At 50.7% G+C, this 23,748-nt stretch overlaps 1 protein-coding gene across 1 annotated transcript; it reads left to right on the top strand.

Moving 5' to 3' along the window:
- Positions 1-719: 719 nt before the first annotated feature.
- SDSL (serine dehydratase like) lies at positions 720-21,786 on the top strand. Its single transcript, XM_021675502.2, has 8 exons — positions 720-810; positions 6,575-6,769; positions 7,031-7,070; positions 8,109-8,248; positions 12,784-12,872; positions 14,251-14,478; positions 20,275-20,399; positions 21,401-21,786. Exons 2-8 carry the CDS (start codon positions 6,596-6,598, stop codon positions 21,592-21,594), a joined length of 990 nt encoding a protein of 329 aa, XP_021531177.2. The 5' UTR covers positions 720-810; positions 6,575-6,595; the 3' UTR covers positions 21,595-21,786.
- The last annotated feature ends 1,962 nt before the right edge of the window (positions 21,787-23,748 follow it).

Here is a 23,748-nt window from a genome sequence, read left to right as displayed (position 1 = left end):
CTTTCCCACATGATGAGTAATAATTGTTTTATTGGCCGGATGCCAAGATTATGCCAGTAATCCCAGCACTTTGGGAGGCCGACGTGGTGGATCACCTGAGATCAGGAGTTTGAGACCAGCCTGGGCAACATGGTGAAACCCCGTCTCTACTAAAAATACAAAAATTAGCTGGGGATGGTGGCAGGTGCCTGTAGTCCCAGCTACTCAGGAGGCTGAGGTGGGAGAATTGCTTAAATCTGGAGACAGAGGCTGCAGTGAGCCAAGACCGTGCCACTGCAATCCAGCCTGGGCGATGAGTGAAACTCCATCTAAAAAAAAAATTGTTTCTTTGTCCCTGTTTTCCCATCTCAGACGTAAGCTGACCCCAGTAGGGGTTCAGGGGAAGTGGATGGCATCCGGGACAATCACTAGACCTAAAATGAGAGGATATGGAGATACCTGCATCATGAAAGAGACGGCCAGGGCCTGAGGGGAAGGCTGTCTCTGCCCCTTGCTGGCTGGGTAGACTTGACCAGATAAGTTCCCTTCTCTGAGTTTGTTTGCTCATCTGTCAAATGAGACAGGGTGGTCTATGAGTCATACAGGCAGTGCACGAGTGATAGGCAGTTCAGGGGAAGGCAGTGAGGCTTGCTCTCATCCCCTTTCCTCCTCCGTCTTCACCTGGAGCCTTAGGATCTGGAGCTGTGTCTTTAACAAGGGAGGAGGGGCCAAGGTTACAGGAAGCTGACCAAAGCTGGGCAGGGCTGTTTCCCCAGCAGGCTGGAGGGCAGCAGCTGCGGTCACGCTGGTCTGGGACAGTCTGGCAGAGAGGTAAGGGGCCTGGGGCCAGCTGGGGCCTCTGGGGCTCAGCGTGTGTGTAAATGAGAGACTGCTGGAGTTTGGGAGGCTTTGGGCAAAGTCCAAGCTGAGCATATGGAAGTGAGAGGGGCCGAGCATGGTCTAGGCCTTCCCAGGAATGTCGATTGAATTCAGAGTGCCCTGCAGAAGAAGGCATATAGTGCTGGGGACCCTGAGGGGCGAGAGTGGGTTCTGCTGCTAGAGGGGCAGGGCTGGGCATTCTGCCAGCCAAGGGGCTGGCCTGAGGTGTCCCAGCCCTGGCACCAGGGATTGGGCTGTGGAGTGCCACCCAGGTGGCCTCTGGGGAAAGACTTCAGGGACAAGGGAGGTGGACAGCATTGGTGGGCCTTACCTCAACTCAGAGATGTGACATGTAAGGCCCAGTGACAAAAGTGACTTGGCCAAGGTTGGCATGACAGACCTGAGCCTAAGCCCCATGCTTCCTCCTGGGTTATTCCACAGTGGGGAGGACCCAGGTCCCCCATTTCAGCCCCAGTGGCTGCCATACTGGACAAGAGCTGTGTGTCCCTGGGCCAAGACGGCTCAGCCCCAGACTTCCGGTGCCTGATGGGGTCTGGGGTTGATAAGGCTGTTGGCAGCTTGGGGCTTTTTCATTTAACTGATGCCCACTGTCCTCTTGTGAGTCAGTATAACCAAGAGAGCTGGGGAAGCCTGGAAACTGAGCCAGGAGCATTTGGTTCCTAAGGACAATTGGCAATAAATATGAAATGCCTACAGCTTTCATAAGAGTAATGATAACGCTAATATATTGAGAAAGTATAGCATCGTGGTTAATAGCATGGATGCAGAAGACACTGCCTGGCTGTGAATTCTGGCTGTGCTGTTTCTAACTGTGTGACCTTGGATAAGTTACTTAATCTCTCTGGGCCTCAGGTTCACTGTCTACAAAATGGAGTCAATGGTGAGTTAATGGCTCACCTGTTGTGGGCCAACAGGTGGCTCATACTTGTTATCCCAGTGCTTTAGGAGGCAGAGACAAGAAATTGACCTGAGGCCAGAAGTGAAAGACCAGCCTGGACAACTCAGCAAAACTGGGTCTCTATAAAAATTTAAAAATCAGCCAGATGCAGTGGTGCATGTTTATAGTTCCAGCTACTTAGGAGGCTGAGGTGGGAGGATTGCTTGAGCCTGCGAGTTCAAGGTTGCAGTGAGCCACGATCGCACCACTGCACTCCAGCCCAGGCGAGAGAGTGAGACCCTGTCTCTTAAAAAACCGCCAAAAAACAAGAAAGAGCAAGGATTACGGAGAAGGGGAGTTCATTCTGACAATCCCAAGGTCCCCAGGGGCAAAATCTGGGGATTTTACAAGAAAGGAGGAGGGACCCAATCCCAGGTGGACAGATGCATCAGATCCACCCCTGCCCCCCACCCAGCAGGGGTGCCCTTACTAGGCAGGCTCACTGAATCCTCACATGGCACAGTCCTGCCATGCATATGCTCTTCCTGCAGTTTGTTGTGTGTTTGGTGAGACAGAGTCTCACTCTGTCACCCAGGCTGCAGTGCAGCGGCGTGATCTTGGCTCACTGCAGCCTCTGCCTCCTGGGTTCAAGCAATTCCCCTGCCTCAGCCTCCCGAGTCGCTGGGACTACAGGTGCGCGGCACCATGTCCAGCTAATTTTTTGTTTTTTAGTAGAGACAGAGTTTTTCACCATGTTGGCCAGGATGGTCTCGATCTCCTGACCTCGTGATCCACTGGCCTCAGCCTCCCAAAGTGCTGGGATTACAGACATGAGCCACCGTGCCTGGCCGGTTTGTTCTCATTTTTCAGGTCTTAGTTTTAATGGTCACCTCCTCTAAGAGGCCTTTCCTGACCTCCATACCCAAAGTAGGTCCCCTTGTTCTTCTCTTTAGGACTCCCTATATGTGTGTTTCCCTCTTAGCAGTTTTCAACATTTTTGATTATTTTGTTTGTCTATGCAGTTATTTGTTAAGCGTCCATCTCCTCATCAGACTATAAGTCAGCTCCAAGGTAGATGTCTATTTTGTCCACAGCAGAATCCCGTTGCTAGGTCAGGACCTGCATTTTGTAGGTGCCCGGTAAACATGCTAAAGTAAGGGTGAGCAGGTCAGCATGCTCAAAGCATGACACAAGGTACCAGTGAGATAACGTCTTCAGAGGACTCAGCCAACGACTGGCGCGTATTAGGGGCTCAACAAATGATAGATGTTATTCTTTTTTTTTTTTTTTTTTTTTTTTTTGAGACGGAGTTTCGCTCTTGTTACCCAGGCTGGAGTGCAATGGCGCGATCTCGGCTCACCACAATCTCCACCTCCTGGGTTCAGGCAATTCTCCTGCCTCAGCCTCCTGAGTAGCTGGGATTACAGGCACACGCCACCATGCCCAGCTAATTTTTTGTATTTTTAGTAGAGACGGGGTTTCACCATGTTGACCAGGATGGTCTCGATCTCTTGACCTCGTGATCCACCTGCCTCGGCCTCCCAAAGTGCTGGGATTACAGGCGTGAGCCACCGCATCTGGCCTCTTTTTTTTTTTTTTTTTTGAGACGGAGTTTCGCTCTTGTTACCCAGGCTGGAGTGCAATGGCACGATCTCGGCTCACCGCAACCTCCGCCTCCCGGGTTCAGGCAATTCTCCTCCCTCAGCCTCCTGAGTAGCTGGGATTACAGGCATGCACCACCGTGCCCGGCTAATTTTTGTATTTTAAGTAGAGACGGGGTTTCACCATGTTGGCCAGGCTGGTCTCAAATTCCTGACCTCAAAGGATCCACCCGCCTCAGCCTCCCAAAATGCTGGGATTACAGGCGTGAGCCACTGCATGTGGCTGATGTTATTCTTATTAATTTATACCACAATCTATGAGTTGGGGACTGTTTTTATCCCCATTTCACAGAAGGGGAAACAGGCACAGAGAGGTTGTGACACTTACTTGGGTCACACAGCCAGGAAGTCAGAGCTGGTTTTTAACTTTTGTTCTGATCAACCCGAAGCCTGTGCTCTTGGGGTCCAGGTTTGAGCTGAGGCCCAGGCTGGGGTATGCTGCATTTGGGGATCAGTGATGACCCAAGTTGAGAGGTGCCTTGGATGAGACTGGGAAGAGTTGGCTCAGGCTGTGCCCTGCCTGAGGGGACCCTGAGGATTCCCACGGCTTTCTGACAAGGGCGCGGGATCAAACTCAGGGCCAAGAGACCTCGATCTCTCTGATCTTGTAACCCCAGCCATGACTTAAAGGTGGACAAGAAGTTTAGGTTTGTGAGTGGGCAGGGGAGGTTGGAGCGCTCCCCCTAGCGGCCAATAATGGAATGGTGGAACCGGCCCAATGCTTTTCTGCCTGGGAGAAGAGGGACTGGCTGTATTTGTTTCTTTTTCTCTCTGCTGTTTTTACTCCCTCTCATTTCCTCCCTCTCGTCTTTCCGTCCTTACCCACTGGTCCATTCACTCACAACTCCTTGGCTTAAAACCTCCCAATGAGCTGAGCGCAGTGGCTCATGCCTGTAGTCCCAGCACTTTGGAAGGCCAACGTGGGCAGATCACTTGAGCTCAGGAGTTTGAGACCAGCCTGGCCAACATGATGAAACCTCGTCTCTACAGAAAATACAAAAATTAACCAGGCGTGGTGACGTGCGCCTGTGGTCCCAGCTACTTGGAAGACTGAGGTAGGAGAGTCGCTTGAACCCGGGAGGCAGAGGTTGCAGTGAGCCGAGATTGCACCACTGCACTCCAGCCTGGGCGACAGAGCAAGACTCGGTCCCAAACACCACCACCACCACCACCATCACCATCACCACCTCCAACTCCTCCTCCTCCTCCTCCTCCTCCTCCTCCTCCTCCTCCTAATGGCTTTGCATTGCAAGTAGAATTTGAATAACTTCCAAACTTTTCTCTGTGGGTGGGAAACCCCTGGCGGCACCCCTGCCCACCTCTCCGCCCTCACCTCCTCCCCTCCCCGCCTCCCCAAACCCCTTCTCTCTGCATCAGCAGCACTCCAAGCGCATTCCTCCCTGGAGGCGGTCCTGGCTGCTGTTCTCTGCAGGAATGCTTTTCCTCTTGGCGCCCTTCCTGTCATCCATTTCAAAGTTCCCCTTTCCGGAATATACAGATGGAGAGAGAGTTGAAAGACCCCTCAGCCAATCAAAATGCGCGCATCTGATTTGCAACCTGATTCAAACCGTGAAAAACCCCAAACCACAACCAACCACAGAATCAGCCACGGATCATATTTAATGGGATGATTTGAAATGTGAATAATTACCAGATTTTTATGATATGAAAAAATTATATTTTTAGATGTAATCATAGTATTATGATTACATTTTCTTACAAAATTAGCCTCAGTGAGGTATAATTTACATAAAACAAAATTAGCCCACTTTAAATAGAGAATTCAATGTGAATTCCATATTCACATTGAAATGAAACCATATGGTTACATATAAAAAAGGAGTTCTTAAGCCAGATGCAGTGGCTCATGCCTGTAATCCCAGCACTTTGGAAGGCTGGGGCAGGAGAATACCTTGAACCCAGGAGTTTGAGACCACCCCGGGCAATACAGTGAGACCCTAACTCTACAAAAAGGGACAAAAATTAGCTGGACGTGGTGGTGTGCACCTGTGGTCCCAGCTACTCAGGAGGCTGAGTTGGGAGGACGGCTTGAGCCTGAGACACTGAGGCTGCAGAGCGCTGTGATTGCAGTACTGTACTCTAGCCTGAGTGACACAGTGAGACCCTTCCCCAAAACACAAGTTCTTTACCTCTAGAGACACATGCTGAAATATTTACACATGAAATAATATAAAAGCAAAATATAATAGTAATTAAGGGTAAATAATAATACAGGAAGGGGGAGTAGGCACCCATAGGGAAGCGAGTGAGACCATGAGTTGATGATTGCTGAAGATGCAGGTTTTCTGTTTGTTTGTTTTCGAGACAGAGTCTCACTCTGTCACCCAGGCTGGAGCGCAGTGGCACAACCTTAGCTCACTGCAACCTCCGCCTCCCAGGTTCAAGTGATTCTCCTGCCTCAGCCTTCTGAGTAGCTGGAATTACAGGTGCATACTGCCACGCCCAGCTAATTTTTTGTATTTTTAGTAGAGATGGAGTTTCACCACATTGGCCAGGCTGGTCTTGAACTCCTGACCTCAAGTGATCTGCCTGCCTTGGCCTCCCAAAGTGCTGGGATTGTACACGTGAGCCACCGTGCCCAGCCAGCTGAAGGTCTGTATACAGTTCTTAATACTTTTGCTATATTTACATTTTCCATTACAAACGTTTTTACAAAGTTTTCCTCCCGAGAGGTCTTTCCTGACTGCGCTTACTAAAATAACACCTCATACCCTCTGTGAGTCACTCTTATTGGAAATTCTGCAACTTTTCCTAGTGGGAAGTTTATATGACTCATGGGTCCCAAAACCTGGAAATGCCTGGCACATAGTAGGTGCTCAATAACTATTGAATAATGAATGGATTCTCCCACTCCCTCATTCATTCCTCACCATATATTGGCCACATTCTACATCCCCGGCACTGTGGACAGCCACACTTAATAGAATGAAAGGACCCCAGGCCAAATTTCGTTGACCAGATGGGGAAACTGAGGCCCAGAGGGGCAAAGATACTTGACAGGGGTCTCACAGCTTGGCAGCTGGATCGGACCAAGAGCACCTAAGCCAAGGGCTTTCTTCACCTTCCCCTTTCCTGTCCCGGTTAAGGGAGCTCTTGACGGGGACTGCCTGGTGGTGACCTTCATGTTCTCCTGCAGGCTAGCTACCTGGTCTCCAGAATGGACGGGCCCATGGCGGAGTGTGCCAAGCAGCAGCCCTTCCACGTGGTCACGCCTCTGTTGGAGAGCTGGGCACTGTCCCAGGTGGCAGGCGTGCCTGTCTTCCTCAAGTATGAGAACGTGCAGCCCAGTGGCTCCTTCAAGATTCGGGGCATTGGGCATTTTTGCCAGGAGGTGAGGGCGTGTGGGCAGGAGGGGAGAAGTGAACTGTACGGGAGGGAGGGAGGAGTGAGGGGTGTGGGCTGGGGATGGATTCAGGCAGGAGGGAAACATGAACGCATGCAGATGGGAGAATAGAGGTGAGGGCAGGGCTGTGGGCAGGATGAGGGGTAAAGGCGTGTTGGGAGTGGGGTGGGGAGATTCTAACCCCATTCCACATAGGCCTTCATGACACCAGCTTGGGTTAGCCCCTAACCCCATTCCTTCTCTTCCCAGATGGCCAAGAAGGGATGCAGACACCTGGTGTGCTCCTCAGGTGACCCCACCCTTTTTTGTTTCATGGGGGTCCTCAGGGCAGAGGTTGGGGGAGGAGGAGCTAGCTGGAGCAGCAGTAGATGTTCAGGGCTTGGTCTCCTCTTAAAGGTCCCAGCCTTGACGGCCGGGTGCGGTGGCTCACGCCTGTAATCCCAGCACTTTGGGAGGCCGAGGCGGGTGGATCACGAGGTCAAGAGATGGAGACCATCCTGGCCAACATGGTGAAACCCCGTCTCCACTAAAATACAAAAATTAGCTGGGCGTGGTGGTGCATGCCTGTAGTCCCAGCTACTCCAGAGGCTGAGGCAGGAGAATTGCTTGAACCCGGGAGGCAGAGGTTGCAGTGAGTCGAGATCGTGCCACTGCACTCCAGCCTGCAGCCTGGCAACAGAGCAAGACTCTGTCTCAAAAAAAAAAAAAAAAAAAAAAAAAAAAAGGCCCCAGCCTCATCAAGGTCGCTGATGAGATGGTTACTGTGTTTTCCATCCTAGTCCTCTCCCATAGTTCAGGACTCACGGTGGCAGCAAGTGGCAGCAACACAATTCATATAGGTTTAAGCTACAGGCTCTGAGAATGGAAAATTCTTGGGATAAGTGGCTTTCAGGCACAGGGGGATCCAGGAGCTCTCCTCTCTGTCTCTCCTTCTCTGGGCTTTGCTTTCCTGTATATTAGCTTTATTTTTAGGTGGGCCTCATGGTAGCAAGATGGCCACCAGGAATTCCAGCCTTGCATTCTAACACCCTCCCAACCCTAGGGAAAAGGGAGCGCCCCTTCCTAATGCCTCGCCTCAATCCTGGAATTGGTCTTTTTTGGTCCCGCTTGGGTGGCGTCTTCATCCCTGAACCAGCCATGGGTTGGGGGTTAGGTTCTCTGATTGGCTCAACCTAGGTCACGTGCCCCCTCTGGAGTAGAGGAAGGAGTCAGTGGGGCATATGAATGTGCGGGAGGAGTGGCTCTGGAAGGGATAAGGAGGGGAGGGGAAGGCATGTCAAAGGCCAGTACATCTCTGCCCACTGCCCCTTTCCTCCTTTCTGCACAGGGGGTAATGCGGGCATCGCTGCTGCCTACGCCGCTGGGAAGCTGGGCATCCCCGCCACCATCGTGCTCCCCGAGAACACCTCCTTGCAGGTGGTGCAGAGGCTGCAGGGGGAGGGGGCCAAGGTCCAGCTGACTGGAAAGGTAAGGGCCCCGGGAGGGAAGACCATCTGGAGTGGGCCGCTCCCCTTACACCTCACCCTACCCCAAGACGTCCTGTCTCCTTTTCCTTTCCATGAGCTGTGGCTGGGACCCGGTCCTCTCTCAGGATAGCTGAGCTGAGTGGGGAATGAGGTGTGATGGGTGTTGAGGGCTGGGACCTCCCGACATGCCTCTGCCCACCCTGAGAAGTAACCCCATGTGTGAACCAAGACGATGGACAGGAGACTGACATCCTCACCAGCACCTGGTACTGTCCACTTTTAACATTCTTGCTATTAGATAAGACAAGAGATATCAGGATGATGGCAGCATCAGTTCCCGTTCTGAGACCGCCCCAATAGGAATGGTGTCCGCTGAGAACGATACCTCCCGTCCCCGTGTTACCAGAGAAACAGAGACACAAACACAAAGTCTTTCCTTCTGGGAAGAAGGAAAAAAATCATTCAAATAATGGAAAACAGATTTTTAAACCTCTCAAAATTAAAACTAAAAGCCATACTATGGTAGCTCAAAGCTGGTCCCAAATACTTCCTGTATATAGTTTCTTCCCTCCCTCCTTCCCTCCCTCCCTCCCTCCCTCCCTCCTTCCCTCCCTCCTTCCATTCCTTCCTTCCTTCCTTCCTTCCTTCCTTCCTTCCTTCTTCCTTCCTCCTCTCCCCTCCCTTCCCCTTCCGGTCCCTTCCCTCCCCCCTTCCTTCCTTCCCTCCTTCCCTCTTTCCTTCCTTCCCTTCTCCTTCCTTCCTTCCTTCCTCCCTCTCTCCCTCCCTCCCTTCTTCTTTTCCTCCTTTCTTTCTTCCATTTCTTCATCCATCTAATCATCCTTCCTTACATCACCCTTTCTCCCTCCCTCTCTCTCTTCTTCTTTCCATCCATCTATCCATCCATCCATCTATCCACCCACCCATTCATCCAACAGGTATTCATTGAGCACATATTCAGTGCCTGCTATGTTAGACATTCTAGAAACAGAGAGTAAGATGTGGTCTTTACCTCATACATTTCAGAGTATTATGTGGAGACACACAGGTAACCAGATGATGGTAACAAAGTGTGAAAAGTGTTGCCATGGCAGAAGCACAGGGCCCCAAGGAAGTCAGTGAGAGGGCATGTTGTTTAATCAGCTATTGTTGCTTGGTAATGCTGCGTAACAAACATCCCCCAAATAGCAGCAGCTTCTGAGAAACATTGTTTCTCATGCTTTGGGTCTGTGGGTGGGTTAGGGTGGTTCTGCCTCAGAATGCGGGAAGGAGTGAGGTCTGCAGATGTGCCCTTTGTCTTCCCCAGCCAGTGGCCACCTGGGGCACGTTCTTCTCAAGGGAAATGGCAACAGGGATGAGAACAAACACGTGATGACTCTTAAGATCTTGGCCCAGAACTATTACACTGTCAGTTCTGCCATATGCTGTTGGCCAGAGCAAGTTACACAGCTGAGACCAGCATCAATGGGGAGGGGACATGTGCTCCACCCACGCCAGTGAAAAGAACAGCAAAAATAAAATAAATAAAAAATAGGGCTGGGCGTGGTGGCTCACGCTTGTAATCCTAGCACTTTGGGAGGCCGAGGTGGGTGGATCACCTGAGGTCAGGAGTTCAAAACCAGCGTGGCCATCATGATGAAACCCCATCTTTAAAAAAAAAAGTAGAAAAAAATCTGGGTACTGTGGCATGCACCTGTAGTCTCAGCCACTCAGGAGGCTGAGTTGGGAGGATCACTTGAGCCCGGGAGTTTGAGGCCAGCCTGGGCAACATAGTGAGACCATGTCTCTAACAATAATAACAGTTAAACCAATAGAGGGAGGGAGTGGAGAATTGGGCCATGGTCGAACCAATGGGCTGCACCTTAGATTTGGGAAAAGAATCCAGGAAAGGCTCCCGTCACGGGTCCCCAGGGCTGGGTATGAAAGGAGAGATCTGAGTCCCCACCAAGGAGACAAGGGAGGCCTGATCTGGTTGTGAACACAGGAAAGGGTGTGGGTGAAGATGTGGCCGTGGCTGAGCATGTCGCATTCAGGCCGAGGCCAGCATGGAGGGAGGGAGTGAAAGGTGAGGCCGAAGACGGGGAGAGAGGTTCCATCAGGCAGGGCGGCCTGTAGCTGAAGCTAAAGCGTTTCACCTGAGGACACTAGGGAAGCATGAAAGGCGTCTGAGCAGGGGAGGGACCTGGTTGGATTTTCACTCGGCCTGCTCTGGGGTGATTCAGGAGAGGAGCCGGAGAGGAGGCTGCTTGGTGCGCTACGGGTGAGGGATGTCAGGCACTACACAGGTTTGAATCTATTTTTTTCTTTAGTTTTAACTTCAGACTCAAGGATACATGTGCAGGTTTGTTACATGGGTATATTTCATGATGCAGAGTTCTGGGCTTCTAATGATCCTATTGTCCAAGTAGTGAACATAGTACCTGACAGGTAGTTTTTTTTTTTTTTTTGAGACGGAGTTTCGCTCTTGTCACCCAGGCTGGAGTGCAGTGGTGCGATCTCTGCTCACTGCAACCTCCACCTCCTGGGTTCAAGCGATTCTCTTGCCTCAGTCTCCCAAGTAGCTGAGATTATAGGTGCCCACCACCATGCCTGGTTAATTTTTTTTGTATTTTTAGTAGAGACAGGGTTTCACTATGTTGGTCAGGCTGGTCTGGAACTCCTGACCTCAGGTAATCCACCCACCTCGGCCTCTCAAAGTGCCTCATTACAGGCATGAGCCACTGTGCCTGGCTGACAGGTATTTCTTTTCTTTTTCTTTTTTCTTTTTGAGATGGAGTCTTGCTATGTCACCAAGCTGGAGTGCAGTGGTGCGATCTCGGCTCACTGCAACCTCTGCCGCCCAGGTTCAAGCAATTCTCCTGGCTCAGCCTCCTGAGTAGTTGGGACTACAGGTGCGTGCCACCATTCCAGGCCAATTTTTGTATTTTAGTAGAAATGAGGTTTCACCATGTTGGCCGGGCTGGTCTCAATCTCCTGACCTGGTGATCTGCCCGCCTCAGCCTCCCAAAGTGCTGGGATTATAGACGTGAGCCACCGCGCCTGGCTGGCAGGTATCTTTCAACCTCTGCCACTCTCCCTCTCTCCCCACTGTTGGCGTCCTCAGCCTCTCTTGTTCCCATCTTTGTGCCCATGTGTACCCAGTGTTTAACTCCCAGTTGTAAATGAGAACAGGCAGTGTTTGGCTTTCTGTTCTTGAGTTAATGCTCTCAGGATAACAGCCTCCAGCTGCATCCATGTTGCTGCAGAGGACGTGATTTTCTTTTTTATGGCTGCATAGTATTCCATGATGTATACGCACCACATTTTCAGTATCCAATCCACCACTAATGGGCACTTGGGTTGATTATATGTCTTGGCTATTGTGAATACTGCTGTGATGAACATACAAATGCAGATCTTTTTCGTAAAACGGTTTATTTTCCTTTGGGTAGATACTCAGTAATGGGATTGCTGGGTCAAATGGTAATTCTAGTTTTAGTTCTTTGAGAAATCTCCAAACTGCTTCCTACAGGGGCTGAACTAATCTGCATTCCTACCAACAGTGTCTTTTTTGTTTCAACAACTCAGGGGAATGAGGCTCCTCTCTTCAGCCAGATGGGAAATTCCTTGTGGTCAGAGACCATTTATTCGGCTTCTCTGCTGCTGAAGAGTCCCCATGCCTAGAACTGGGCGCAGAGTGGGTACTGCAGAGTCCCTGAGGATGAGTGGGGGCCATTTCTACCCCACTGTGACCCTCTGCCCCTCCCTTGGGAGAGGAGGCTGTTGTCTATCATTTCGTTGCTGTATCTGGTTCCTGCTGAGATCGGCTGGCATGGGGTCCCTCTGAAATGCTGTCTCAGTTTGGGTTCTCCCAAAAGCGGTTCCTGAGACAAGGACTGGGGTGCCTGCAGTTTATTTGGGAGGTGGCTGCAGGAAGCCTTGGTAGGGAGTGTGGAAATGAGTCAGGGAGGGGAAGAAAGCCTGTAAAGGGTGTGGAATGAGCAGGGGGCAGGGATCTCTGCCACAGAGGCCAAGCCAGTGAGAAAAGAAAACCCACCCCTGCTGTGGTTGGCTTGGGTCCATCAGGCTCAGGGCTGGCCCTGTGCACTGTCTCTCTGGCTGCTTGAACTCAGCTAGCAGGTCATCAGCTGGGCTATTGCTGTTTTTCACCAACACATGCTAAGGTGACCACATTGATATCTGGGGTTTGATTTTAGGGGGCTTCTCCCCTACTGGTCAGCTAGAAGCGGGCACCACATGGCTGACCTTGGAGCTGACCCTGCTCCCGGCCTCCCTGGCTGGCCTGACCTGGTTTTCATAGTGGGGCAGCAGGATGAATCTCTTCGGTATTGTGGAAAGCACATGGCATCTGTTTGACCCCTTGGAAGCGCTTGTCCGTGTCTCAGGAGGCCTCTGGGCCCACGCTAGGTCTGGTCTCATCCCCAGGGGTGTCCCCGGACTACTGGATCCTGGGGCCACCAAGGCGAGCCTGGGCCTCTGCTCTGGCCTCTACAGCAGTCCCACTTCTGGCTCTTTTGAGGGTCCTTGGTTTCTCTGTAGGTCTGGGATGAGGCCAATCTGAGGGCACAAGAGTTGGCCAAGACAGACGGCTGGGTGAATGTCCCCCCATTTGACCACCCCCTAATATGGTAAGTCTGATGCCCCTCTCCCCAGGGAGTCCAGAGCTGGGAGACCCTTACCGAGTCGGGGTCCTCCCATTGGACAGAAGGAGAAACTGAGGCCCAGAGGGGAGAATAAGCTTCAAAGCCAGGCAGACATGGGTTCACATTCCACTTCTGCCTCTTGTGAATTGTGGGACTTTGTGCAAAGCACCCAGCATCCTGTGCCTCAGTTTCTTTTATTTATTTATTTTTTGAGATGGAGTCTCGCTCTGTTGCCCAGGCTGGAGTGCAGTGGTGTGATCTCAGCTCACTGCAACTTCTGCCTCTTGGGTTTGAGTGATTCTCCTGCCTCAGCCTCCCGAGTAGCTGGGATTACAGGTGTGCACCACCATGCCAGGCCAATTTTTTGTATTTTTAGTGGAGGTGGGGTTTCGCCATGCTGGCCAGGCTGGTCTCGGCCTCTCAAGGTGCTGGGATTACAGGCATCCTGTTCCTCAGTTTCTGTGTATGTGGAAGTGATAGTACCAAGTCTCCTTTACCGAACACGTGCTTTGGGACCAGTCACCAGGCTCATGGCTCCTCCTGCGCCGTTCCATTTACCCTCCCTGCAGCCCTAGAGGTGGGTGCTATTATCCCCATTTCATAAGTGAGGAAACTGAGGCACAGCGAGGATGAACAACTTGTCCAAGATTACACAGCTAAGAATGCAGCAGAGACAGAGAGCCGCAGGGCCAGGACTTGAGTCAGTTTGGTCCCAAGTGATATACTCTCCCCTCTTAACCGCACATTGCCATTGCCCCTTTGCAAAGTTGGGGAGGGGGCTAAGGGGGTAATATCCAAGAGAGGGCCTGGGAGGTTGGTGGAGATGTAAGGGCGAACATGATAATGAAAATGAACGAGTCCGGGCGCGGTGGCTCCGGCCTCACGCCGGAGTGGAATCCCAGCACTTTGGGAGGCTGAGGCAGGTGGATCACCCGAGGTCAGGAGTTTGAGACCATCCTGGCCAACATGGTGAAACCTCGTCTCTACTAAAAATACAAAAATTAGCTGGGCATGGTGGTGCGTGCCTGTAATCCCAGCTACTCCGGAGACTGAGGCAGGAGAATCACTTGAACTCGGGAAGTGGAGGTTGCAGTGAGCTGAGACTGGGCCACTGCACTGCTCCTGGGTGACAGAGTGAGACTCTGTATCCAAAACAATAAAAATAAAGAGAATGAATGAAGCTGAGTGGAGTAACTGTTGCAGGACTTCCTCTCCCCTTGCTGTGGATGGGATGGGACGGTGGGGAGAGGGTTTATGTATATGTGGGGCAGGGAACCCACCCCTGGTAAATACCCCCACCCCAGGAGCCTTTGGGGCTGGGGTCTTCCCTCACTCTGCTTCTCTCTCTCACTCACCTCCCCAGGGAAGGCCACGCCAGCCTGGTGCGGGAGCTGAAGGCAGTGCTGGGGACCCCGCCAGGCGCCCTGGTGCTGGCAGTTGGGGGCGGAGGCCTCCTGGCTGGGGTGGTGGCTGGCTTGCTGGAGGTGGGCTGGCAGCATGTGCCCATCATTGCCATGGAGACCCATGGGGCACACTGCTTCAATGCAGCCATCAAGGCCGGCAAGGTGGTCACATTGCCAGACATCACCAGGTGGGTAAAGGCTGGGGACATTTGTAGGGGGGCTGGAGGGCGGGGTTGCCACCGCCCTGAGGCCTTCCAGTCCCAGCCAGTAGAGACAGGGGACACCCAAAATGCTGTCCTTGATCCTGGGACTCCAACCACAGTAATGTGGACCTAAGTTAGAAGGCAGTGCTGAAAAAGGAGATGAGGAATATGTTCATTTAAACCTCATCAATTCATAAAACAAGTTTTTATTGACTTATCATTGCAAAAGCCATCTACATATGTTGCAGATAAGTTAGAAAATGTACGCCAGGCGAGGTGGCTTATGCATGTAATCCCAGAACTTTGGGAGGCTGAGGTGGGCGGATTACCTGAGGTCAGGAGTTTGAGACCAGCTTGGCCAACGTATAGTGAAACCCCGTCTCTACTAAAAATACAAAAATTACCTGGGAGTGGTGGTACACACCTGAAGTCCCAGCTACTTGGGACTGCTTGGGATGGGAGGATTGCTTGAGCCCAGGAGTTGGAGGCTGTAGTGTGCTCTGATGGTGACTGTGAACAGCCACTGCACTCCAGCCTGGGAAACCTAGCAAGACCCTGTCCTCCTCCATACCCCAAAAAGCCAATACATTTTCAAAAGAATGTGATCATTGAATTTAGGACCTACGCTCATCCAGTATGACTTCACCTTAATTTAACTAATTACATCTGCAAAGACTCTATTTCCAAGTAAGGTCACATTTTGAGGTTCTGGGTGGATGTATATATATTTTTTTCAAGATGGAGTCTCACTCTGTTTTCCAGGCTGGAGTGCAGTGGTACGACCTCAGCTCACTGCAACCTTTGCCTCTTGGGTTCAAGTGATTCTCCTGCCTCAGCCTCCCAAATAGTTGGGATTACAGGCCTATGCCACCACGCCTGGCTAACTTTGTATTTTCAGTAGAGACGGGGTTTCACTGTGTTGGGCAGACTGGTCTTGAACTCCTGACCTCAAGTGATCCACCTACCTTGGCCTCCCAAAGTGTTGGGATTACAGGCCTTGAGCCACCACACCTGGCCTGGTTGTGCATTTTGGAAGCAGCTGTGATTCAACTCAGTACAGATACAATCTCTGCCTGGATTCTGTTAAACACCCATTGGATACTGGTACCTAGGATGTAATGGGGTATGACAGCAAGGTATGTGAAATCAAGATAGTCTTAAGTCAGCTCCTTAAGCATCTACTGTGTGCAAGGCTCTAGGTGGCCAATGAGAAAATCCTCAAGAAAATGATACCTGGACACAAGTCTCCTCGTCTTTCTGGTACCACCTCAGTCTTTCTTGGGCTGCATCCGCCTTGCAGCCTTGCTGTGCTATCTTAGCCTGGAAATTCTTTTAAAAAAATTTTTTTTTTGGTACAGATGGGGTATTGCTGTGTTGCCCAGGCTGGTCTCGAATTCCTGGGCCTCAGCCTCTCAAAGGGCTGGGATTACAGGCATGAGCCACTGTGCTCTGCCTGCCTGGAAATCATTTGTACTGTCTTACTTCTGAACCATTGCTTGTCCTGCCCCTGCCACCTGGAATGCCAGTCCTGCTCACCCTGAGGAAATCTTCTTAGACTGCTTGGGCAGCTATATCCCAGCTGGGAGACCCTCAGGGCACCGTGCTGTGTCTGCGTCACTCTTTACTGTGTCCTGGTTTGGGTTACTGGCTGGAGTGGAGGAACCAGAGGGTAAGGACTGGCTGATTTAGCTCTGATCCCTGATACCCATCCCAGAGCCTGGCACAGCAGAAGCACTAAGGGAAGCTCATGGATTATGATGTCTGTAGATGACACCAACATCCATCCAGGTGCTCTGACTGGGCACCTGGGCGTCACATGGGCTCCCCCCACCCCATCGAGTTCCATCCATCCTGCCTCTTGAATCCAGCTCCCTTCCAGCCTTCGTTTCCCTGGATGGTGTAACAGCTCTCCCCAGCCCCTGTGCCACCCCTGTTGCCTTTTTTAAAAAATGGATAACATCTCTATTGAGATCTGTTTCATGTGCCATTCGATTTACTTATTTAAAGTGTATGATTCTGGACCGGTGCGGTGGCTCACACCTGTAATCCCAGCACTTTGGGAGGCCGAGGCGGGCGGATCACTTGAGATCAGGAGTTCAGAACAGCCTAACCATCATGGCAAAACCTCATCCTACTAAAAAATACAAAAATTAGCCAGGCATGGTGACATGCACCTGTCATCCCAGCTACTCAGGAGGCTGAGGCAGGAGAATTGCTTGAACTCAGGAGGTGGAGGTTGCAGTGAGTTGAGATTGCACCACTGCACTCCAGCCTTGGAGACAGAGTAAGACCCTGTCTCAAAAATAAATAAATAAATAAAAAGGTGTATTATTCAATGGTTTTAGTAGATTCATAGAGTTATGCAGCCATCATCACAATCAATTTTAGAACATTTTTATCGCCTCCAAGAGAAACTCCACACCTTTTGGCCGTCACCCACCATGTCCCTTATTCCCCCACCCCAGCCCTAGGCAAACACTGCTTTGCTTTACGTCTGCACGGATTTGCCTATTATGGACTTTTCTTTTTCCTTCCTTCCTTCCTTCCTTCCTTCCTTCCTTCCTTCCTTCCTTCCTTCCTTCCCTCCCCTCCCTCCCTTCCCTCCCTCCCTCTCTTCCTTCTCTCCCCCCTCCCTTCCTCCCTTCCTCCCTTCCTCCCTTCCTTCCCTTCCTTCCTTCCGTCTGTCTGTCCATCTGTCCTTCCTTCCTTCCTTCCCTCTTTCTTTCCTTCCTTCCTTCTTCTCTTCTTCCCTTCTTTCTTTCTTTTTTATTTTCTTATCTTTCTTATCTTTCTTTCGAGTCTGGCTCTATTGCCCAGGCTAGAGTGCAGTGGTGTGATCTCAGCTCACTGCAGCCTCCGCCTCCTGGGTTCAAAGGGTTGGGATTACAGGCATGAGGCACTGTGCCCGGCCTGCCTGGAAATCCTTTGTACCATCTTACCTCTGAGCTGTTGCTTGTCCTGCCCCTGCCACCTGGACTGCCAGCCCTGCTCACCCTGAGGAAATCTTCTTAGACTGGCTGAGCATCTCTTTTAGTAGAGACAGGGTTTTGCTATGTTGATCAGGCTGAGTTGAACTCCTGACCGCCTTGGCTTCCCAAAGTGCTGGGATTATAGGCATGAGCCACTACGCCCAGCCCATTCTGGACATTTCACATGAATGGAATCATACACCACGTGGTCTTTTGTGTCTGGCTTCTCTCACTTACCATCGTGTTTTCAAGGTTCAGCCACATCGTAGCGTGTCGGTGCTTCATTCCTTTTTATGGCCAAATACTATTTTACTGTATGAATACATCACACTTTATCCAAACATTTGGATTCTTTCCACTTTTTGGCTATAGTGAATAGTGCTGTTATGAACATTCGCTTACACGTTTTTGTGGCCGTGTGTTTTCATTTCTCTTGGTTCTATGCCTAGGGAGGAAATTGTTGGTACCTTTGTGGCCTTTGAGTCCTTTGCTGTCCCCCCAGCAGGCAGTGTGTCCTTCTGCCATTGCTAATCCACAGAACGTTTTCTTCGTCCACTTAAACCCATCCATGACTCTCCCAGCTCTCAGGCTAAAATGCAGACCACTCCCCCCAGCCACCAGCCTGTTCTCTAGTCCCTTGAATGGGTAATGCTTTTCCTACCTCTGAGCCTTTGCACAGGCTGTTTCCTCTTCATAGTACACTGTTCCCCGCTGCCCCATTCTTCTCCAGCTCCTGGCCTCAAGCGATCCTCCCACCTGGGCCTTCCACAGTGCTGGGATCACAGGCATGAGCCCCCACTCCCGGCCCCCACCCCCAGCCCCCACTCTGCTCTCCTTCGGGCTGGTTTCTCCTTGTCTCTCACATCTCAGGCCCTCCCCACAACACTCCCCTTGGGGAGATGCCCCTTCTGATGTTCTCCTTCATAGCAACTTACCACAGTGTGCATTTATTGACTGGTTCTTGTGTTTGCTTATTCATCGCCATCTCTCCCACAAGTCTGTGCTCTTAATTACAGCAGCAATAATAGTAACTGCAACTGACCCTTCCGTCAAATTCACTAAGCCTCAGCCTTGTTCTAAGCACTTTAAATATTTTAACCCACTTGGCTGGATGCGGTGGCTCATGCCTGTAATCCCAGTGCTTTGAGAGGCTCAGGCAGGTGGATCACCTGAGGTCAGGAGTTTGAGACCAGCCTGGCCAACATGGTGAAACCCTGTCTCTACTAAAAATACAAAATTAGCCAGGTGTGGTAGTGCGCATCTGTAATCCTAGCTACTCGGAAGCCTGAGGCAGGAGAATCACTTGAACCAGGGAGGTGGAGGTTGCAGTGAGCCAAGATGGCACCACTGCACTCCAGCCTCGGGGACAGAGCGAGACTCCATCTCAAAAGAAAAACAAAAAACAAAAAACAACTCGATCCCCATGATAACCTCATTAGCCCCAGTTTTCAGTTGAAGAAACGAAGGTTCAGAGAGGTGAAGTGACTTTCCCATGGTCACACAGCTGGTATGGAGCCAAGTTTCAAAACCAGGCAGCCAGGCTCCAGAAGCTGTGTTCTGGGCCACTCGGGTCTGAGGCTTTCCCAAAGGCTCTCCTGGGCCTGAAACGCATTGCTCAGCTCATAGCAGGTACCAGCATGTAGTGATTCCAAGCACAGAGGCAAAAACCATGAATCCTGGAGCCAAACTGCCTGGACTTAAATCTACCTTCTGCTACTGATGAGCTGTGTGTCCTTCAGCTGGTTACTTAACCTCTCTGGGCTTCTGTTCCCTTTCCTGTAAAATGGAGCTAATATGTTTCTAACTCAAAGGGTGGTTGAGAAGATTAAAACAATATCCATACATCCAGCATATTGTACACATTTAATAGATATTAACTATTGGCCTGGTGTGGTGGCTCATGCCTGTAATCCCGACACTTTGGGAGGTTGAGGTGGGAAGCTAATGTGAGCCCAGGAGCTCAAGTCTGCAGGGAGCTAACAGTATACCACTGCACTTTAGCCTGGGCCACAGAGCAAGACCCTGTCTCAAAACAAAAGTATATATTTAGGTGGGGCGCAGTGGCTCATGCCTGTAATCCCAGCACTTTGAGAGACCAGGCAGAAGGATCGCTTGAGCTCAGGAATTCAAGAGCAGCCTGGGCAATATAGCGAGACACCTTCCACTACTAAAAATGAAATATAAAAGAAAAAAATGTATTTATAGTATAGACATGATATTAATGAATAAAATAAAAAAAATTCCTTTCTGTGCTTGGCTTTCTGGAGTCTGTGCAAGGAATGGCTCAATCAGGATTGCAGAGTCAGAGACACTGATGCACATTGAGTACTTTATTGATTGATTGATTTTTGAGACGGAGTCTTGCTCTGTCACTCAGGCTGCAGTGCAGTGGCTTGATCTCAGCTCATCGCAACTCCTGCCTCCCGCGTTCAAGTGAGTCTCCTGCCTCAGCCTCCTGAGTAGCTGGGATTACAAGTGCGCACCACCATGCCTGGCTAAATTTTGTATTTTTAGCAGAGGTGGGGTTTAACCATGTTGGTCAGGCTGGTCTCGAACTCCTGACCTTGTGATCCGCCCACCTTGGCCTCCCAAAGTGGTGGGATTACAGGCGTGAGCCACTGCACCCGGCCACATTTAGTATTACTCATTCGATGGACATGGGTTTTTGAGTACCTCCTCTGTGCCTTATAAGGCTGAGCTCCAACCAGCCCATTGCAGGATGTGGGGTGTGGCTGGGGCTGGGGAGGGACCTGATTCACCAGCTCTTCCCTGAGCCCCTGGTCTCCCTGCCCCACTCTGCTCTGTCCTGCAGTGTGGCCAAGTGCCTGGGTGCCAAGACAGTGGCCGCGCGGGCCCTGGAGTGCATGCGGGTATGCGAGATCCACTCCGAAGTGGTGGAGGATGCTGAGGCTGTGAGCGCTGTACAGCAGTTCCTGGGTGAGTGAACACCGTCCCCCACCTGGGCTTGGAGATCACAAAGTCCCAGCATCCTCTAGCAGGTGTGTGTTCACTCTTGTCTGTATCCTCAGCGCCAGGTGCTGGCTAGGTGTGCAGTTACTATGTGCTAAGTGCACTTTGAGTAGATGGAAGGGGGTGGGGGTAAAGAAGGAGTGTGTCCTGCTGTCTCTAGGCCCCAGACTTTTATACATGCTCCTCCTCTCTCTGACTGGCCCTGTCTCTATTGGTTTTATGTGACTGAGAGCTACTCAGCCACCATGGCACCTCCTCCAGGAAGCCTCCCCTGATCTCCCACCCCACCGTGCCTAGGTTGGGGACCTCCAATGCACCACTCTCTGTGTTCATAACCTCCTGGTTTTTATCCCTCTATGTCATAGATTGTGAGCTCCATGAGGGCTTGTGTGTTTCAGTCACTGATGTATCCCTAGGGCCTTCCTGGCACAGGGCATGGCAGGTTGTAGGCACTCAATAGATGTTTGTTGATTGAAGGGATGAATGTATGAGTGAGTGGAGAGGTGGATGATGGATAGATGGACAGTGGATGGAAGGACGGATGGATGATGAAGTGATGGATTGATGAATGGCATAGAAATGGATGGATGGACAGGCACATTGATTAATGAACACGCTGGCGGATAGACAGATAGTCAAATGATGGATGGGGAATGGATAGATGGCTATGAATGGGTGGATGGATGGGTATGTTGATGGATGGGTACACTGATGGATGGACAGATAGTCTAATGATGGATAGAGGAATGGATGGATGGATAGAGAGATAAAAGGTGAGTGGGTGGAGGGGTAGGAGGCCAGACTGATGGATGGGGAGAGAGTGAGACAAGTGATGGATTGCCAGGCGAGCAGATGAATGGCTGGCTGGCTGGAGAGATGGCTGCAAGGGTCTGCAGTGCCCAGGGCCTGCTGAGCACTGACTGTTCTTCTTCCCTTTGCCTCCTCTCCCATCCCCCTGGTCCCGGCAGATGACGAGCGTGTGCTGGTGGAGCCTGCCTGTGGGGCAGCCTTAGCAGCCATCTACTCAGGTCTCCTGGGGAGGCTCCAGGCTGAGGGTTGCCTGCCCCCTTCCCTGACTTCAGTTGTGGTCATCGTGTGTGGAGGTAACAACATCAATAGCCAAGAGCTGCAGGCTCTGAAAACCCAACTGGGCCAGGTCTGAGGGCCAGCCTAGCCCCAAGAGCCCGAGAGGTACATGGAGACTCCTGTGGCTGGATGAGCGGGGCTCAGTGCTGGTGGGTGGCAGTGGAAGCTGCTCTGTGCATCTGTGCTGGGTGCCCCCTGAAGGAAGCCCTCCCGGACTGCCCCTTTTGGTTCCCTGACAACTCCAGCCAATAAACACTTTCTGAGTTGAGTTTGTAACTGCTATGGATCCTATCTTTCCAGTTCCATGAGCTCACAGGAGACAACCCACAATCCTGTTGCCACTTCTGTGATAAAGTGACTCCAAGCCCCATCTTAGGCAACAAAGCCAAGACTTGAAAACCTCAGTCTCTAAAGGAATCCAACCATTCTGAGATCTTAAATGAGCTTCCTTTACCTGGAGGACCAGCCCAGGTTGACCAGGTCAGGAAGGAGAGGGAGATGTTCTGTCACTTCTCAGGCTGGGCAGGAGAGGAAAATATCACCTGTCTTCATCCAGTGCTTGTTATGTACCAGAAACTCTGCTAAGAACTTTCTACTCATTGTCTAATGTTCAAAAAGGTACTAGGAAGTAAAAACCACTATTACCATCCCTGTTTTACAGATGCGGAAACTGAGGCTTGGGATGTTTACATAACTTGCCCAAGATCACATAGTTAGGATATGTGATCACTTGTCTCTCCCTCCATCCATCAACCTGATCACCTATCCCTCTACCCATCCATCTTTTATCTCTATCCATCCATCCATCCATCCATCCATCCATTCCTCTATCCATCATTAAACTGTCCATCCATCAGTGTATCCATCCAACCACATATCCATCCATTCATCTATCCATAATCCATTCATCCATAATTCATCCATCCATTCATAAGCCATCCACCCATCCGTCAATTCATCTATCTATCCTTAGACTGTCTATCCATCCATGTATCCATTCATCCACATATCCATCCATTCATCTATAATCTATCCATACATATCCATCCATTCATCTATAATCCATCTATCCATACATATCCATCCACTCATCTATAATCCATCTATCCATACATATCCATCCACTCATCTATAATCCATCTATCCATACATATCCATCCACTCATCTATAATCCATTCATCCATGCATCCATCCACCCATTCCTCTATCCATCATTAGACTGTCTGTCCATCAGTGTATCCATCCATCCACATATCCATGCATTTGTTTATAATCCATCCATCCATCTATCTATAATCCATTCATTCATCAATTCCTCTACCTATCATTGTATCAATCCATCAACATATCCATCCATCCATTCCATCCATTTATAATCCATCCATAATAAATTCATTCATCTACAATCCATTCATTTACCCCTCACCCCTCTATCCATCATTAGACTGTCTGTCCATCAGTGTATCCATCCATCCACATAGCCATCCATTCATCTATATCTATCCACACCCATCCATTCATCTATAATCCATCCATCCATCCATGCATCCATTCACCCATTCCTTTCTCCATCATTAGACTTTCTGTCCGTCTGTCAGTGTATCCATCCATCCATCCATCCATCCATCCATGCAACCATTCATCTATAATCCATTCATTCATCAATTCCTCTATTATTGTATCAATCCATCAACATATTCATCCATCCATCTATAATCCATCCATCCATTCGCACATTAACATCTTCATTCCTCTAGCCATCATTAGACCATCTGTCCATCCATCAGTGTATCCATCAATCGACATATCCATCTATCCAGATTCAAACTGATTTTCAGGGTCACTCGGTATTGCTTCAATCTGAACTCTCTGTGTGGGGGTGGGTGGTGGTGGAATATTGAAGATAGGGTAGGGAAGGGTAGGTTGTCTGGACACACCTGTGGGTCACAGAGAAAGGCAGGTTGTATGCCTGGAATTGGGCACCTCCAGCTTCTGGGAAGTCTCTCAGGAAGCGGGATGGAAAGTTGCACTCCTTTGAGCCACAGGGGGGCAGCAAAGTGTCTCCTATGGGGAAGGCTGGCTCCAGGCAGGAGAGACCCTCTCCTTGGGTCCTCCCGGACGCTACCTCTTGTGGGGCGCTTACCCCAGTTGGGCATGCTGAGGTCCACACGGTCTTGGCATGCAGGAGCCTTTTCCAACCCCTCACAGCCCTGCCAGGAAGCAAAGCTC

Source organism: Aotus nancymaae, unplaced genomic scaffold, assembly GCF_030222135.1.
Source record: "Aotus nancymaae isolate 86718 unplaced genomic scaffold, 86718_ANA_hifiasm-v0.15.2.pri h1tg000021l, whole genome shotgun sequence".
NCBI lineage: Eukaryota > Metazoa > Chordata > Mammalia > Primates > Aotidae > Aotus > Aotus nancymaae.
Note: the sequence above shows the minus strand (reverse complement) of the source record. Positions and strands in the feature narration are given on the sequence as shown.

Coding starts and splice junctions, on each gene's coding strand:
- SDSL (XM_021675502.2), top strand. CDS start 6,596: ATGGACGGGCCCATGGCGGAGTGTGCCAAGCAGCAGCCCTTCCACGTG. Junction 12,873..14,250: donor TTTGACCACCCCCTAATATG/GTAAGTCTGATG, acceptor TCACCTCCCCAG/GGAAGGCCACGCCAGCCTGG. Junction 20,400..21,400: donor CGCTGTACAGCAGTTCCTGG/GTGAGTGAACAC, acceptor TGGTCCCGGCAG/ATGACGAGCGTGTGCTGGTG.